The sequence below is a fragment of the Triticum dicoccoides genome, chromosome 5B (assembly GCF_002162155.2).
Source record: "Triticum dicoccoides isolate Atlit2015 ecotype Zavitan chromosome 5B, WEW_v2.0, whole genome shotgun sequence".
NCBI classification, from domain to species: Eukaryota; Viridiplantae; Streptophyta; class Magnoliopsida; order Poales; family Poaceae; genus Triticum; species Triticum dicoccoides.
The window spans coordinates 99,509,398-99,526,397 of NC_041389.1; the positions used below are offsets into that span (position 1 = coordinate 99,509,398).

At 43.2% G+C, this 17,000-nt stretch overlaps 1 protein-coding gene across 1 annotated transcript; it reads left to right on the forward strand.

Annotated features, from left to right (window-relative positions):
• The first annotated feature begins 2,716 nt into the window (after window positions 1-2,716).
• On the forward strand, window positions 2,717-16,749 carry LOC119307595 (kinesin-like protein KIN-12F). Its single transcript, XM_037583672.1, has 38 exons — window positions 2,717-3,150; window positions 3,245-3,854; window positions 4,240-4,395; window positions 4,476-4,559; window positions 4,637-4,756; window positions 4,865-4,978; window positions 5,070-5,162; window positions 5,262-5,422; window positions 5,506-5,580; window positions 5,678-5,765; window positions 5,857-5,915; window positions 6,008-6,071; window positions 6,159-6,224; window positions 6,303-6,485; window positions 6,584-6,688; window positions 6,780-7,015; window positions 7,211-7,280; window positions 7,359-7,424; window positions 7,512-7,565; window positions 7,674-7,753; window positions 7,838-7,907; window positions 8,040-10,211; window positions 10,363-10,701; window positions 11,220-13,580; window positions 13,669-13,776; window positions 13,862-14,022; window positions 14,203-14,290; window positions 14,420-14,494; window positions 14,582-14,815; window positions 14,894-14,992; window positions 15,089-15,160; window positions 15,239-15,297; window positions 15,381-15,492; window positions 15,595-15,705; window positions 15,797-15,967; window positions 16,049-16,114; window positions 16,214-16,333; window positions 16,419-16,749. The coding sequence occupies exons 2-38, from the start codon at window positions 3,246-3,248 to the stop codon at window positions 16,548-16,550; spliced, it is 9,033 nt and encodes a 3,010-aa protein (XP_037439569.1). The 5' UTR covers window positions 2,717-3,150; window position 3,245; the 3' UTR covers window positions 16,551-16,749.
• Window positions 16,750-17,000: the final 251 nt, after the last annotated feature.

The following is a 17,000-nucleotide window of genomic DNA, read 5'->3' on the forward strand; positions in this document are numbered from 1 at the left end:
ACCAGTGTGCAAGAAAGAAAATACGACCACATATGTGTACATACGGGCGGGGTCTCGAACGCCTACTCGCGCATACGTATGACCAGGGCTCTTGTACATGGCTGGGTCGGAACGGAGAAATATCGTCGTCGTCGTGTTCATGGAGAGCCAACCGGCTAGGTCGGGACGGAATGCGTCGTCGTGTTTATCGGGAGGGCTTGGACGGAACACGCAATGGAAACGAGGCCTGGCATACCGTAGAACGGAGGAAACGGCCTTGTGTTCGACCGACCACGTTCGAAACGGGATCCTGTTCATCGGGAGGGGTCTGGCGTACCGCAAAACGGAGGAAACGGACCTCCTACGGTCGAAACGGGGGTCCTGTTGATCGGGAGGGGTGTGGCGTACCACAAAACGGACGAAACAGACTTGTGTTGGAGCGCTACGGTCGAAACGGGGGTCCTGTTCATCGGGAGGGGTGTGGCGTATCGGAAAACGGGACTCCACAAGATACTGTTCATCTCCACAGTCGACCTCCTCCAGCCTCCACGGACTACTGTTCATCCACCATCGACCTCTTCCAGCCTCCACGGGCTCCTGTTCATCCAGCCTCCACCGTGCGCTACTCCACTGGCTACTGTTCAACCACCCCTCCACGGGCTCCTGTTCAACCATCCCTCCACGGGCTACTGTTCATCCACCGCTCCACTGTCTACTGTTCATCCAGCCCTCCACGGGGACGTCCTGTTCATCCAGCCCTCCACGGGGTCCTGTTCATCCAGCCCCAACTGGCTCGATCGATCGGGGTCCTATTCATCCAGAGGCAACGCCACGGGGTCATGTTCATCCACCCCACCGCTCATTGTTCATCCCCCCCCCCGCAACGCTCACCGTTAATGCAGAGGTAGCATCGATCGGCTTCAGTTAGCAGCAGTAGCGAATGAATCGCTCGATCGGGTTCAGTTAACAGCAATCGATCGATCGCTCGGATTCAGTAACGCGTAGCCTGCAATGCAATCGCTCGGGTTCAGTTAGAGCCCAACGCCTCGCTCGGGTTCGGTTAGAGCCAACGCCTCGCACACACGCGCGAACGTGTATGAGAGAAACACTCATCGCTCAGCCCCGACCACCCACCATAACCGGGAACTCTCCGAATTTTTCCTCGCCCTCGCTTCTATCATGGTCTTTTTCATCATGGGCGGCCCAAAGAATGTCATGCAGCTGCGTCTCCGGCCCGCCCAGGATGAAAAGCCCATTTTCTGTCATAGAAGTAGGAGCCCACCATATCTATGATGATACCAGGTTTTGTCACAATTATCGTCATAGAAGTGTCATAAGTATGACAGAATTTTTTTTTGTTCGGCCCAAAATGTCACGGATGTGTCTTTTTTTTTGTAGTGTAGCTACTCCCCGTGGGGGCTTGCCCCATCCCAGAATCCCAAAGGATGGGGACATGGTCACTGCCACATCTGGTCAATGCCGTGCAAGCAGCCAAAGGGGAAATTTTATTTAATTCAGTGTTATAGAAGAGCCTATCTATTATGGACATAATCAGGTCTACTTGATTATTTTCCCAGGTAAACTTTCTGCTGGAAAGCTTAATTTCTAGCAGGCTCCAAATCTCAATCTAGGCATTGAAGCTATCACTCCATTTATGGTTAATAACACCATTACTTTTCTCTTTAGCATACCTTACTAAATTGAAATCCCCCTATCAGGGTGGGGAAATGGTTTTCAACAAACAGAGAATGAAGCTCCGATACGAAAGCCTCTTTACCCTCCTCATAGAGAGAACCATGCACAGAAACAACTCTAAAAGTGGTGTCCCCACTTTTAGTCTTTAAGACACAGCTGACTAAAAATTCTAAAAATAACAAGGAATAACATCAAAACTATCTACATCCACCCCCATCGTGATGCCACCAGTAGAGCCCTTGGATGAAAGGTGGTTCCAAGAGAAATTCCTACCCGACCCCACTAGAAAAAGTCCCTTTTAGTCCATATGTAACCAAACAGGAGGGACTTTTTCTATAGGGACTAGAAAAAGACTCTACTGAAGGGTCTTTTTTCTTTAGTCCCTAGGACTAAAAAAAGTCTAGTCCCTTGCAACCAAACACCCTCTTAGTTTCCTGAAAGCCTAAGATGAAAGCATGAGTCTTATTGATAGTATCAATAATGAGGGATTTCCTTCCAGAGGCAGAAATCCCTCTGAGTTTGTTTCTTTCCATGCATTTTACACGACTTGCACTTCTTTGATGTGTGCTATCAAATGTCAATGTTCCTCAATAGGCCACTTTGAATTTTTTTTCACGAGTATTATATGGACGGGCACGTTTGCGCGCATGGTCACCCGTAAAAAAAAGTTTGATGCTACCAAGAACCTTCTTTCACCATTTTTACATGTTGATTGATGATTATTGATTCGGATCCACCATCACGTATGATGCCCTAATTAAGACCCCCTCGCACACCAGCACTGCAGGACCACCGCACGTCTCGTGTTATTATTTTAAAGAAGAAGAAAAAAACACGATCGCGCGAGCGAGACAAGAAGCACGGCGAGCCATTTTCGAGCTCTCGGTTCAAACGCGGCGGTCGCCTTGCCCCCCACCCCAAAACGGTCTCCAAAATTCGAACCCTTCCAAGCGGGGGGAGAGGGGTTCCGCCTCGCCCCTGAAATCCTGATCTGATCGCAGCCGTCCATTTCGAACACACGCATCCCGTTACGCTAGCGCTGCCCTACCCCACCCACACCTCCTCGACCACCTCGCACAAACCCAAATCCCCCCTTCCCCTCGTTTGTGTGTGTGTGTGTGAGAGAGAGGGGGTCTAGAACCTTCTAGAACGGAGAGCACTAGGCCCAGCTCGCCGGTCCGGCGGCTCGCCGCGCAACCCTTGGTAGGTCCGGTCCTCCCGCTCCCCCGCCAGCCCCGCCAGGCGATTCGGAGGGGCGGCGACGCGATCCGCGACCTGCGCCGGAGCGACGTCGATTGTTTCCATTTTTTGATCTTTCTCCCCCCAAGTTTCGAAATCTCCCGCCGCGGGCGACCCTGGATCTCCCCCGCGGAAGAGGGCTCTAGAGGCTGCGTCGGCGGCGTTACATTGCACCATTCGCCGCCTCGCGGTGCTCGTCGCCACCGCCGCCGCCACATCCGCCTCCTCCGGGCTCAGGTGCGCCCAGCTTCTCCGGGAAGGCTTTCGGCCCGTTCGGGCTTTGGTTTTTTCTGGTCCGGGGGTTTGAGCCAGGGGCGTGCTGTCTGTGCAGAATGGTGCGGGATCTCGGCGCCGCCCGCCGCACACCGGCCAGGCCCTCCGCCTCGGAGGCCGGCAACGACGAGAACGCGCCGGGCGACGGCTCGGACGCCGCGGCCGCAGCGCTCGTCGGTGCCGCGGAGTCCCGCCCCCCTCTCCTCGCCATCCAGCCGCAGGCGTCCGGGCTGAAGCGGAAGCCGGAGTCGCCGGCGCCCACGCCCTCCAAGCTCCCGTTCCGGACCCCCGAGAAGGCCGCCGCGCGGAGCCGGTTCGGGTGGGCCCCGCCCCGCGCCGAGGAGCTGCCGCCGCGGATGGGCGCGACCACGATGACCACTCCGCGTGCGCATCGCGGTAAGGCCGTGCCGGCGGCCTCCTCCGAGGGTGGGTCCACGCACAGCACGCCCACGAAGAGCGTGTCAAAGCCGGCTTACAGCGTGGGGCTGAGCGGGACGAGGCCGGTGACGAGCGGTGGTGCCCGGGGCCCAGGATCGGGGTTGGGGTGCTCTATGGCCGCCAGGGGTGCGCCCGTGTCGTTTGGGCCGGCGACCGTGGTGAGTTCTGTGGAGGTGCCCCAGTTCGAACTACGGGAAGATCCCTCCTTCTGGATGGACAATAACGTGCAGGTATGCACTCTGATTTTTGTTGTTGCCTAGTGAAATCATTGACTAATTGCTTCGAAATAACATTGTGTCTACTCATCATTTAGCTCAAGTAGTACATTGTGGCTAGTGATTGACAATTACAGAATTTCATTTGGTAGTCTGAATCTCAACGTATGAACTGGAGAAAAAGGAGCTACTTTTTTGCTAATTTTCTTCCGACTTAGGTAATAGTAAAACTAGAAATGTTCCTCAGTTAACAATTATGTAGATTGCGGTAAGATTCTTACCCTTTTCACTTTTGGGAGGAATTATCCGTTCGCATTTAAAACAAGGCACCATCCACATGATTCCAAATACAGAAAAACCTCACCCTACACTTTATTTACATTCGTGGTTTATTCTCCAGGTTGTTATCCGTGTCCGCCCTCTAAATAACTCGGAGAAAACTCTGCATGGTTATAATCGGTGTTTGAAACAAGAAAGTGCCCAGACTATCACATGGATTGGTCAGCCAGAAACCCGTTTTACATTTGACCATGTTGCCTGTGAAGGAGTGAACCAGGTCAGCTTGAAAACCATTTGATTTCATGCCTTGATTCTACTTCTCAGATTGTGGTTAACGGATGAATTTGAAATTGGCAGGAAGTACTTTTCCGTGTTGCTGGCTTACCAATGGTTGAGAACTGTATGGCTGGATACAACAGCTGCGTCTTTGCATATGGGCAGGTAGTTCGCAATGTCGTTGTTTTATTTGTAGACCATGAGGATTGCGTCATGCTCTTAAACCTTTTAACTGTTTGCAGACTGGAAGTGGAAAGACATACACGATGCTTGGCGAAATTAGTGATCTGGAAGTGAGGCCTAGTCCAGAACGTGGAATGACACCACGTATTTTCGAGTTCCTGTTTGCGAGAATTAGAGCGGTAACAAACTCCCCATGCATAACATATTCTTTAGTGTCTACTGCATGATCAAGTATCTCATCATGCTGCTAATCTTGAACCCGTTATGTGTGCAACCTAAAACTGTAGGAGGAAGAGAGCAGGAGGGACGAAAAGCTCAAGTACAACTGCAAGTGTTCTTTTCTTGAGATTTACAATGAACAAATTACAGATCTTCTTGACCCTTCATCCACAAATCTTGCAGTATGCTTTCACGCTATTGCTAAAGTGAATACGACATATTAGTGCAACACCATTTTTTGTGATTTTACTAAGCATGAAACCTAATGTGCAGCTCCGAGAAGATATAAGGAATGGAGTATACGTAGAAAATCTGACTGAACTTGAAGTTGGCTGTGTCAATGATATCATTAAACTTTTGATGCAGGTAATATAGTTCTTCTTGATTTATTTTTTCTTGTGAATATCTCATGGCAATACTGCCAATGAATTTGAAGTAATCGGGCTTTCCTGAAACCTATTTCAGGGCTCTATGAATAGGAAAGTGGCTGCTACAAATATGAACCGTGAGAGTAGCCGCTCCCACAGTGTGTTCACGTGTATTATCGAGAGTACGTGGGAGAAAGATTCTACAACTAACTTACGGTTTGCAAGACTGAACCTAGTTGATCTTGCTGGGTCAGAAAGGTTGGTAGACAATATTCTCTCTTGTGCCACAGTTTATAGTGCTAAGTGAAATATCAGTTCCTTAACATATCTACCTGAAACAGGCAGAGAACATCTGGTGCTGAAGGTGAGCGGCTGAAGGAAGCTGCTAATATTAACAAATCGTTATCAACACTGGGGTTCGAATCTAACACTCAAACTTTTAGTTGAAAAATTATTTGAACATGGTGTTGCTATTACTCATCCATGTGTCCTTAACTGAATTGTGAATTGCAGTCTTGTGATAATGAGTCTAGTTGATCTTACAAATGGGAAGCAAAGGCATGTTCCTTATAGAGACTCAAGATTAACGTTTCTTCTCCAGGTAGCAATCTTGAGATAACATATTATTGTTTTCATTATTGTTGTTTTTCCTTGTGGTCTAGTAATTATTCTACTTCCACTCTCACATATAGGATTCTCTTGGTGGAAACTCCAAGACCATGATCATCGCAAATGTCAGCCCTTCATTGTGGTAATGAATTCTGGATTTAAATCCGACCTAACTTGGATAGAGCTTGAGATGCATTTTTGTATCCTCATATTTTTCTGTGTGTGTTTAAATAGTTCTGGCAATGAAACACTCAGTACCCTCAAGTTTGCTCAGCGTGCAAGGCTCATTCAAAACAATGTAATTATCTGCCCTTTAAGTCAATTTTCATTTCCAAAATATCTTTGGTGACTAACCATTTGCATTCTCACCTCTTCAAATTTGAAGGCTGTTGTGAATGAAGACGCTTCAGGAGATGTTCTAGCTTTGCAGCATCAAATTCGTCTCCTAAAGGTAATGTCTGCAGAATTTGAATCCCACTTCCAGTTCAATATAACATCATCCTAAACTAAAAGATGGTCCTTGTTTCAGGAGGAGCTAGCTGTCCTCAAGCGTCACCATGTCACTAGATCTTTACCATTCAGTACTGATATTTGCGGAAGATCTGGAGGTGATGTTGATGATGGCAGTGATCACATGAGTGTGGATGAGGAAAATAACAGTGACGCCCAAAGCATAAAGTCTTTGGAAGATTTAAAATTTTCAAATAAGCAGGTAATCTGCCTTTGTCTGGATTCCCTTAAATTCTGTCTGTGCGTGCACTTCTATGTCTCTCTATGTGAAAATTGTTCATAAAGAAATTTACCTTGCAGATGAGATCACTGGAAGAAACACTAGCAGGAGCTTTGAGAAGAGAATCAATGGCAGAGTCCACTATAAAGCAACTTGAAGCTGAAATTGAGCAGTTGAACCGATTGGTAACCTTTTAGCAACAACGAACAAGTGCTGTAAAACCTATCTATACATTTCTTAATGGGACATCCTGTAATGATTCTCGGTACATCTTAGGTTTCTCAAAGAGAGGAGGATACAAGGTGTGCTAAGATGACGTTGAAATTTCGAGAAGATAAGATTAACAGGATGGAGGCTCTTGTTCATAACAAATTGCCAGCAGAATCATATCTACTTGAAGACAACAAAACTTTGTCACGAGAAATAGAGTTGCTTCGTGCAAAAGTGGACAAAAATCCAGAAGTAACCCGTTTTGCACTAGAAAATATCCGTTTATCAAGCCAACTCAAGAGGTATATATATTCTATACCAACATGCACCCTGTTGGAATAACAACTTAATCTTATTAGGAGGCCAAAGGCAGCATATATACAAGTACATGAGGATGCCAAAAGGGGCTAGAATGCAAAAGACCAAAAGTCATCACTAATATAAAACACACCCATATTTGTTGTACTGTACTAAAACGTTTTATTATGTATCTTTAGGTATCAGCAGTTCTGTAACGAAGGGGAGAGGGAGGTTCTGTTGGATGAAGTTTCCACCATTCGAAATAAGGTTTATATTAACCTTCATTTTGTAATTCTTATCAGTGCTGTAGTGGGTTTCTTTAATCAGCATTCCTTGTGCTTACAGGTCGTGCAAATGCTTGAGGGGAGGATGTTAACTGAGCAGCAAAATAAACTTTCATCCAAGTTTGAGGTTTAATCCCTGATTAGCTTTTCTCCCCACAGAGTTTTTTTTCCCCAACAAATTAGCTCATACTTCCATCTCTATTCATATGTTCAGGACGCAGAACATCGCTCTAGTTTAGCAAGTGAGCCTGAAACTTTGCCTAAGGAGGTACCCATCCCCCTCTAGATAATAATTTTATCCTTTGCTTATGTTTATGTTGATTGAAACTGCAACGGCCAAGCACACCATATGTTAATGTTCTCAATCCCTTTTCAGTTGAAAAGAGCTTGTCAAGAACTGGAAACTTGCAGAAGTGAGCTACAAGGTTGCTTGGAATCAAATAAAAAACTAACTAGGTAATTGTACAGTCAATAAGAGCTAGCATGCGTTTTCCTTGCTGTAATTTCTGTTTTTGAGCAGCTAAATTTGAGGTATCACAGGGAAATAGCTGATCTGCACAAAGAATTGAGTACCATCAAAATGACAAAGAGGGAGGAATGCCAATTTGAGGTATGAACAATAGCTTCTCTGAAGTATCTGATCTATGCTCTCATATTCTACAGAAATCATGCTATCCGTTATGTTGATTGAGAAAATGAGAAAACCTGACATTATGTTTTTTTAATTCTATGAACACACCAGTATGGTTCTAATGCACGTGCAGAAGTGGAAGATTGTTGTGATGAGGCTTTCATGGACAACACAGAAGATATATTAAACCTGCAGCTGGAGTTGGACATACTTAAAGCAATTCTTGCAGAAGAGAGGACAGTCCGTGGAGAGGTTGAGGAAAGAACTACTACCTTAAGTGATGAGCTGAAAGCAGCAAATTTACGTATCCTTCAAGCTTGCAAGCAGAGTGATGCCATAGAAAGCGAACTGAATGATGCAAGATCTGTTATTGAAGCTCTTGAGTCGCAGCAGATTTTGTTGATAAATGAACTAGACGAGTTGAAAAAGAATAATCAGAAAAGCTTTGAGATTCTAAAAAGGAGGGGCAGAGAAATCTCAAGATTAAATACTGAGATTGACAACCACCGTAGACAGGGCCTGGTGGCTAGTGGAGAACCCAAAATGCAACTTTTGAAGTGTATTGAAAATGAAGATTCACCTCTGCAGAGAAAGCTGAAAAGGATGCAAGCTTCACTTGAGAAGGCAAATGACTTAAATACAAGGTACCAAAGAGATCAGGCGTCTGATAGTTCTGCTGAGCAAGAAATGGATGAGGTCCGTAGACAGGTTGAAGTTGAAACAACTGAGGTGATTATGTGCTTACAAGAAGAGCTTATGTCGCTCCAACAACAGTTAGATGCTAGTAACAAAAATGAATTGTTGGCCAAACAAAGCCTAGATGAGCTTCAACTGGAAAGGAAAGAGTTGAATGACAGGCTATTTGAGGTGATGAAAGAGAATGAAAGCCTTTCTGAACTAACTAAGGAAAAAGAAAAGAAAATCCAGCTTTTGACCAGTGGCCGGGAGAGCTTACAAGATCTCATATCGCTCCAACAACAGTTGGATGCTAGTAACAAAAATGAGTTGTTGGCCAAACAAAGCTTAGCCGAGCTCCAACTGGAAAGGAAGCAGTTGAATGATAGGCTACTTGAGGCGATGGAAGAAAATGAAAGATTTACTGAACTAACTGAGGGAAAAGAAAAGAAAATTCAGCTGTTGACCAATGACTGGGAGAGCTTACGTGAAGAGCTTTCATCTCTCCAACAACAGCTAGATGCTAGTAACAAATACGAGTTATTGGCCAAACAAAGCCTGGAGGAGCTTCAACTGGAAAGGAAAGAGTTGAATGACAGGCTACTTGAGGTGATGAAAGAGAATGGAAGCTTTTCTCAACTAATTGAGGAAAAAGAAAATAAAATTCAGCTTTTGACCAATGATTGGGAGAGCTTACAAGAAGAGTTTCTATCGCTCCAACAACAGTTCGATGCTAGTAACAAGAATGAGTTGTTGGCCAACCAAAGCTTAGATGAGCTTCAACTGGAAAGGAAACAGTTGAATGATAGGCTACTTGAGGTGACGAAAGAGAAAGAAAGTTTTTCTGCACTATCTGAGGAAAAAGAAAAGGAAATTCAGCTCCTGACCCATGACTGGGACAAATTAGCTGCTGACATTGGAAGCTTTCTCGTTGAGGGAAATGCTTCTCTTGATGAAGCTTCTGACCAGGTTGCCTTTATTTCGGAGTCCTTTTCTCAAAGAAGATGGGTTGAGGATCAAGTCCAGAAGATGTGTCAGGGTATATCTGACAGAGAGAAGTTACTCGAAGAGCTCCAAAGCCGGTTGAAAGAGGTAGATGATATAAAATGCGATTTGGACCTGAAGTTAAGGTCCTTAAGAGGAGCAATGGAGACAATAAATGAGATGCATCAACATGAAAGGAATGATCAAGAAAAAGCTATTGCTCTTTTAAGATCTCAAGTATCTGAACAAGGACAGGTGAACCAGAGACTAGAGCTTTTGTTGGATGAATCCATTGGAACATTTGTGCAGAAGGAGGTTCTTGAACAAAGCTATGTATCATCACTGAGGGGGATGGAAGAAGGGATTCATCAGCTCAAGACTCAATTAGACCAGTCAAAGATACATATAGCTCATTCATTGAGTCAGATCAAGGACAAGGAGCAGACATTTGAGAAGCTAAAAAATGAAGAAAATACCATTCTGTTAAGAATGTTATCAGATGTTCTGAAGGCAAAGGGTATTATACATGAGTTTGGTGTTCGATTCAATACATTGGAGTCAAGCTTTTCTGTGGACCCTGAAGAAGTTGTTTGCCAAAATTCAGACTTGAATTTGGAGGATCGGGTAAGATAATGCTCTTGTTATTTGGTATCAAGGTGAACCAAACAATCTACTATTTATGTCAGTAAGTTCCTACTGTTAATCGATCTGTATCCATTAAAAGTGTCGGTCTTTATACATTCATGGCATGACTTTATTTCACTCCATGCTTTAGGATGAACTTAAAACATTCGGAGCCCTTGAAGCTGGAGAGCAGTGCAATGCTGACGCCCTTTGCCAACTTAGTAAGGAGATGGAGTCTGCAGTTTATAAATTACAGACGCTGCAGTCTCAGATGGCCAAGCTTCTGCAAGAAAAGGAAAATGTGAAAGAATGCCTTCTCCAGAGTCGAAGAACTGTCCAAGATCTAAATTCTGAGGTCCTTCAATTGAAGTCACAGATGATTGATCAACAGACGCGCTATGAAGCTCGAGTGGAAGAACTGGAAATAAAGATGCAGGGAAAGGACAATGACACTGCAACATCACTTGTTTCATGCCATAAAGAGATAGAGGTAACACTTTTAAATACCAAACATTGTTAAGGCCATTAGGCATCCATTGAAAACCTTTTTCTGTATATCTTTTGTTGGTTTTCAGAAAAGCAGATTAGGCTTCAATTGGGTTTGTAAAATAATATGAGCATTGGCAGTAGACTTGTTTCTACCTCGCCAGGAGATAAATAACACAGTAGATCTGTTTATGTTTCCAGTAACAAGGCTCTTACCCAAAATGTACATGCAGGGGTGTGGTATTAATTTGCAAGAAGTAATAGTCCTATGGATTCTTTTTGAGAAATTTCAAAAGTTTTGCATCTCAATGCATCGATATATAGAAAAATCTTTTACCGAGTGATGAAATGTGGATTATGTGAAGGTGCATCTGCTTGAGTCAATGCACCACTACACTTCTGCCCTGCAAAGCTATGATGGATTTTGTTATTTATTTTTTATGTAGAAGCAGCTGAGTTACATTTAATTTCTTGAGTTGGTCAACCTTGATCCCTTGTTTTCAACTATGATCATTCTTTCAGGCACTTGAATCTGAGCTCTCAGAGGCCAAAGTTCTTGCACAGCAGAAATCATTTGAGGCTTTTACTCTTATAGCCAAGTTTCAAGATGCGCAGGCAACTATAGCTGATGCAGACTCTACAGTCAAGGCACTGGTGGAAGCGAATGAAAATGCAAAACTCCAAGCAGAGAAGCACAAACAAAAGGAATCTTCTTATATTGTTGAAAAGAATGACTTGCTAAATGAGGTCAGTAGTTTGAAGATGATGCTGGATGTGAAGGGACAAAATTACCTGGATATGGAAAAGAAATTTGAATCAAGCCTGCTTGAAGCAAATGAGGTAGCTCTTGAACTGGAAGATGGCATCAGATGTCTGAAGAATTTGCTATCGGAGAACCTTGAGTTTGTTTCTTCAGATGTTAAATGGATGAAGTCAAAACTTCGGCAGTTCACAGAGTTGGCAAGAACTTGGTTGGAGGAGAACTGGTTAGAGATAATTGGAAAAGATTGTGCTGTGTCTGTGTTGCACCTCTGTCATATGGGGATTTTGTTGGAGAGAATTACTGGGCTGCATGCTGAAAATGGTTTCCTTCAGCGCGGGATCTGCGAATCTAATTCTTTGATATCTACGCTGAGACAGCACAATGATAAAGCAAAAAATGAACTGGAGATGTGTAGTGTTCTCAAAGGAAAATTACTACTTGACATTAACCACAGTTTTGGTCGTGTTGCAAAGAAGGAACACGAAGCAACTGAACTGAGCTCAAGACTGGATTCTTTCGGGAAGAAAATTCTGCATTTGCAAGCACAAGAAGAAGCAATGTTGGCACGGTCAGATTCCATTTATAACGAGCTATCTGTGTTGACTAAAGAGATTGATGCTACCAACAGGAGTTCTTTGGCGGCTGAATCCAAAGAAAAGGAAGAGCTGCACAACCAATTGGATGAGGCGTTGTTTCTCAATGGAATGTTGAAGGACACAATGCTTGAGGTTCTGAGTCTGCCTGAAGTGAACAGTGCTATACCTGCAAAGGATATGAAAGGGTGTAATGAATTTGAGTTGTGCAGTTGGTTTGTAAACTACCACCATGATTCGATCATGATCAATGCAATTGCAAGTGATATTGAATTTATTGTTTTGGCTTCAGAAGTGGAGCAAGAAAAAATACAACTGCAAGCACAAAATCTTATGTTTACCGAAGTACTTGAAGGATTGAAGACAGAAGCAACTCTGTGGAAAGTTGACCAGGATTTGGGTAGTCTTGCAATTTATGCTTTACATGAGGAGAACAGTCATACAAGGATTGATTTGGAGAACCTAAAGCGGAACAAGGATGAAGTTATGGAAAGCCTACTTGCAACGCGTGAGGAAAATTCAAAACTTCGATATGTAGTTGATTCCTTGGAGTCCAACATCAATTCCCTGCAAACAGATCTAGATGGGAAAGCCAAAGCTCTAATGGAGTTGCAATGCTCCCATGCAGCCTTATGTAAAGAGCTCGAGTTGAAAGCTGAGGTCATTGAACTTGGAATTTCAAGAGAAAATGCTTTGAGGTCCGAGAATGATTTACTGAAACATGAAAAGCTGGATATTCTGTGCAGGGACCAGAGGATGTTTCATTTGGTATCTAATATTGATATGGAGAAGTTATCATTCTCCTTCCAAGCATATTTGGATCAGATTAACACAGAAGTCCAAAGACACATTGATGAGCAATTGACCACAGTGATGAAGTTCTCCAATGACTTAAGCTTGGTTCAATTGTCTGTTGAGGAGTTGAGCACCCATAATTCCTTTTTACAGTCTGAATTAGCAAGGAAAGATGAATTGGCAAAGGGCTTATCATTTGATCTTAGCCTATTACAGGAGTCAGCGTCGGTTGTAAAAGATCAAGCAGATCAACTTATTGAGTTGACTGAAGCAATCACCTTATTAGAACATGAGGTTGCTTCTAAATCACATGATCTTGATAATCTTGCTTCTGGAAGCCAACTACTAGAAGCTCAACTCATGAAGAGTAATGAAAAGATTTTGGTGCTAGAGGAGCAGCTAGCAAGTACAGTTAGTGAACTAAATGCAGTTTCTATGGAAAACACTGAGTTGAGATCTCAGCTCAATCATATTGAACAGATCGGTTACTCTATGAAAGAGGAATTAGCCCATAAAAGTAATGCCACTGAAAGAATGGAAGAAGAGTTGATTGAGCTGAGAAATTTACTTGATGAAAGGAACAGCTTCCTTCAAAATTTACAAAATAACTTCTCCAAGCTCTCGGATGAGAAGCAATACTGTGACTCTCAGGTGCTTCTCTTGAGAGAGAAGCTGGAGATGGCTCAGGCAGTGGCAGAAGAAAGTGAAGCAATTGCTACGGAGGCCCGACAGGTTCAGCTACCTAATTGATTATTGTTTTTCTCTCTTAATATTGCTTGTGTTATTCTTCTTGTATAACCCTTCTGTTGTACTTCTACAGATAGCAGATGAAAGGAAGACATATGCTGAAGAGAAGGATGAAGAAGTCAAGCTATTGGAGAGGTCAATTGAGGAGCTCGAGAGTACCATATTTGCTCTGGAGAACCAGGTGAGCTGTCTACTTCTATTTCAGTGTTGATTCTTACTTACTGCAGTAACTTCTTGTAACTATAGCACTGGTTATTTCTCTTAAGGTGGGCAACATCAAGGATGAAGCGGAACGACAGAGAATACAGAGAGAAGAATTAGAAGTGGAGCTGCAGAGAGTCAGGCACCAAATGTCATCTGTACCATCATCTGGGAAATTAAAGAGCTTTGGGGAAGATGGAATGGTTGATTCAACTGACTCATTCAGGTTTGCATGATTACTATCTTTTACCAGTTACAAATTTTGCAGTTGTTAGTTCACTTGTTAGGTGTTTGAACCTGCTGTCTTGTTTCGCATTCGTTTCCCTGCTTTTTTCTTGATGAAAAGCAGAGCTCCTGCCATGGTTCTCGAAAAAAAGATAACACTTGCCTTAACTTTCTCCTGCAGACACTCGAGAGAGATACATACCGAGCTACTAAGTGCTCAGCAGAGTATCAAAATACTTCAAAAGGAGGTAGCTGAAAAGGAATCAGAGGTACTAGTATATTCTCTAATCATTTTAGAAATATTTTAGTTGTTCAGACTTCAGACTATGGTCATCTGCTATCATCCTGGTGTTATCCAAATATTGAAGGGTTTGCTATGTGCTCTCTTAATCTTATAGATTGCTCAATGCAAGTCACACATATCGGAGCTAAACTTACATGCTGAGGCAGCAGCACGTGAATATAAGCAGAAGGTAAGCAATCTCATTTGTTTGATTTAGTTTCATGAAGTGAAATTAGCAACAATTTTCAAGGATGCTAATGAAAAATGATCTGGTTAGTTCATGGAGCTAGAGGCTATGGCACATCAGGTTAATACTGACAATCCATCAACAAATGCTTGCTCCATGAGACCGGAGAAGATTAGCTCGAAACCTCGAGGTTCAGGCTCCCCATTTAAATGTATTGGATTGGGCTTTGTACAACAAGTGAATTCTGAGAAAGACGAAGAACTAAGTGCTGCAAAGCAACGTATTGTGGAACTCGAGGGCATAGCAGCTAGTCGACAAAGGGAGGTGAGATTTCTCTAAAAAAACACTTTATTCTGTCGACTCTGTTTTGTAGTTTTACTAACTTACCTTTTTTCTATGTAGATATTCATGTTGAATGCGAAATTAGCTACCACAGAAAGTATGACACATGATGTGATTCGTGATATGTTGGGGGTTAAGATGAACATGACAACTTGGGCGGTAGGAATGCATATTCGCTTAGTTCTAAATATATATATTTCAATGTATGCATCTAAACCACTTATGTTTTGTGAACATGTTCCTATGGTATTGTAGACACTAGTTGACAAACAGCAAAAGACAAGCACAAAAGAGTCAGTTGCTTATCAAACTGAAGAATCTAAAGAGGTAACTGCCACAGTACCTAAAATTTTCTTCCAACCTGTCTTATCTCTTGAACTGTGTTTAAAACTAAGTATTTATCAGTCCAATGAGCTGATGAAGTTGAAGCAGCAGCTTGATGAATTCATTGAAGAGAGACAGAGGTAGATACTTTTCCATCTACTATGACCTCCTTATAATCTCAACAATAGGTTATATGACATACATGTGAATGTTTTTGCAACAGTTGGATTGATGAAATCAACCAAAGACAATCAGAACTTGGAGCTGCCCGTATTACTGTAGAGCAATTACGACAAAAGGAACATTTTATGGTAGCTGAAGTTGACTTGCTGAAGGTATGACAATTAAGGTTTCCACTAGAAAGGGAAACACATATTTCTTTCTCTGTTGCTATGGTAAATGTTTGTTTGTTATATTAATAGGCTGGTATATTGTAGGCTGAGAATGCAAACTACAAAACGATCATTTTTAATCTTGAAGATGAAGTAAAGAAGCTTACCAGACAACAGAATCTCCAGCTACGAATTAATCACCATGTCAAAACTAAGGTATCCAGCACTTCTAAAGCTTGTTTGGTATTTCTGAACATTGCTGTTTCAGTGTCTGATCATCTTTCGTGCATTTTTTACTTCTCGATAGGAAGAGAATATCCTTCTGAAAAAGCAGAATGAAGAACTAAGTGCAAAGCTGCAGCAGCTAGGGGCCATTGTTACCCGCACAAAAGAAAAGCTTGCCCGCTACATGGTCTCGGATGGAAAAGATCCACATGAGCAGATTGAAGAGGAAGAGCTTTTGAGGAAGAAATTAGAGGTGCGTTTACTTTGTTTCCATCTGTCAAGAATTATGGTGTGTACAAGGGCACTGATATTCTGCTTGTTTACATGTCAACAGGAAAGTGAACAAGATAGAAGCAAACTCGCAGAAAATCTATCGAGTTTGTGTACCAGTGTTCTGAAGGTATGGATATTTCTGCTAAGAAGCAAAACAGCGTCCTCATGTGGTTGATGTGAGCTTGCCACATTACATGACCAAACATGAACCTTACTGTTGCTACAGGTAGCTGGAGTTAGAAACCATGAGTCTGAAACGAGTCTTCTGAAAGCAATGGAAGCCCTAAATCAACTCCAGTGCTGCATTTCTTCCTTGGAGAGTGAGGTTGAAGATCTTCGAATAAAGGTGCGATGGTGTGGAAACCATTTTCGAACCGACCTAATTAAATCTTGTTATTTACTGACAAAGAAAAAAAAATCACCTTCTGCAGTGCAAACTACTGCGTGAAAAAGCTCGACTAAACAGTCTCCGGAGCGACTCGTCCTCCGCGAGCTCGGGGGCGAATGAGAGCTCCAGATCGCCAAGCGTGTGCAGATCTCCGAGCATTTCGTCTTTCCGATGAGGCAAAACAAGTGTACATAATACGTAGTTTGTTAGTACTGGTTAGTCATCAGCTAACACCTATCGGTAGGCCTTACGCATCTCCTAGTACAGTCGAAGGGAGGATGGGAATCTAGCAGTCTCCATTGCTGATGTTGTAGTATCTGTTAATCTGCAGCTGACGATGTACATTCTATTAATGAACCATTCTTTATGTGTCATATCGTCTGTGACCGTGAGCTGCTGCGGGCAAGTTCACTGTTCCGCACTGTCTTGTGCTTGTGTAGCTTGATCAACACTGCGATAAGGTGGTTATTGTTCAGAAACATGAGAGGAAGAGAGACCAGACAGTATTGCTTATGGGCCTATACAAGACTACGCGCACACACATGGATTTTGCTCATGATTTTGACTGGATCGTGCGCCCCGGTGGATCCCTTTGGTTGGGGCATAAGTATTCAATGCTTGAGGA

Coding starts and splice junctions, on each gene's coding strand:
- LOC119307595 (XM_037583672.1), top strand. CDS start 3,246: ATGGTGCGGGATCTCGGCGCCGCCCGCCGCACACCGGCCAGGCCCTCC. Junction 7,425..7,511: donor AACTTTCATCCAAGTTTGAG/GTTTAATCCCTG, acceptor TCATATGTTCAG/GACGCAGAACATCGCTCTAG. Junction 15,493..15,594: donor CTGAAGTTGACTTGCTGAAG/GTATGACAATTA, acceptor GGTATATTGTAG/GCTGAGAATGCAAACTACAA.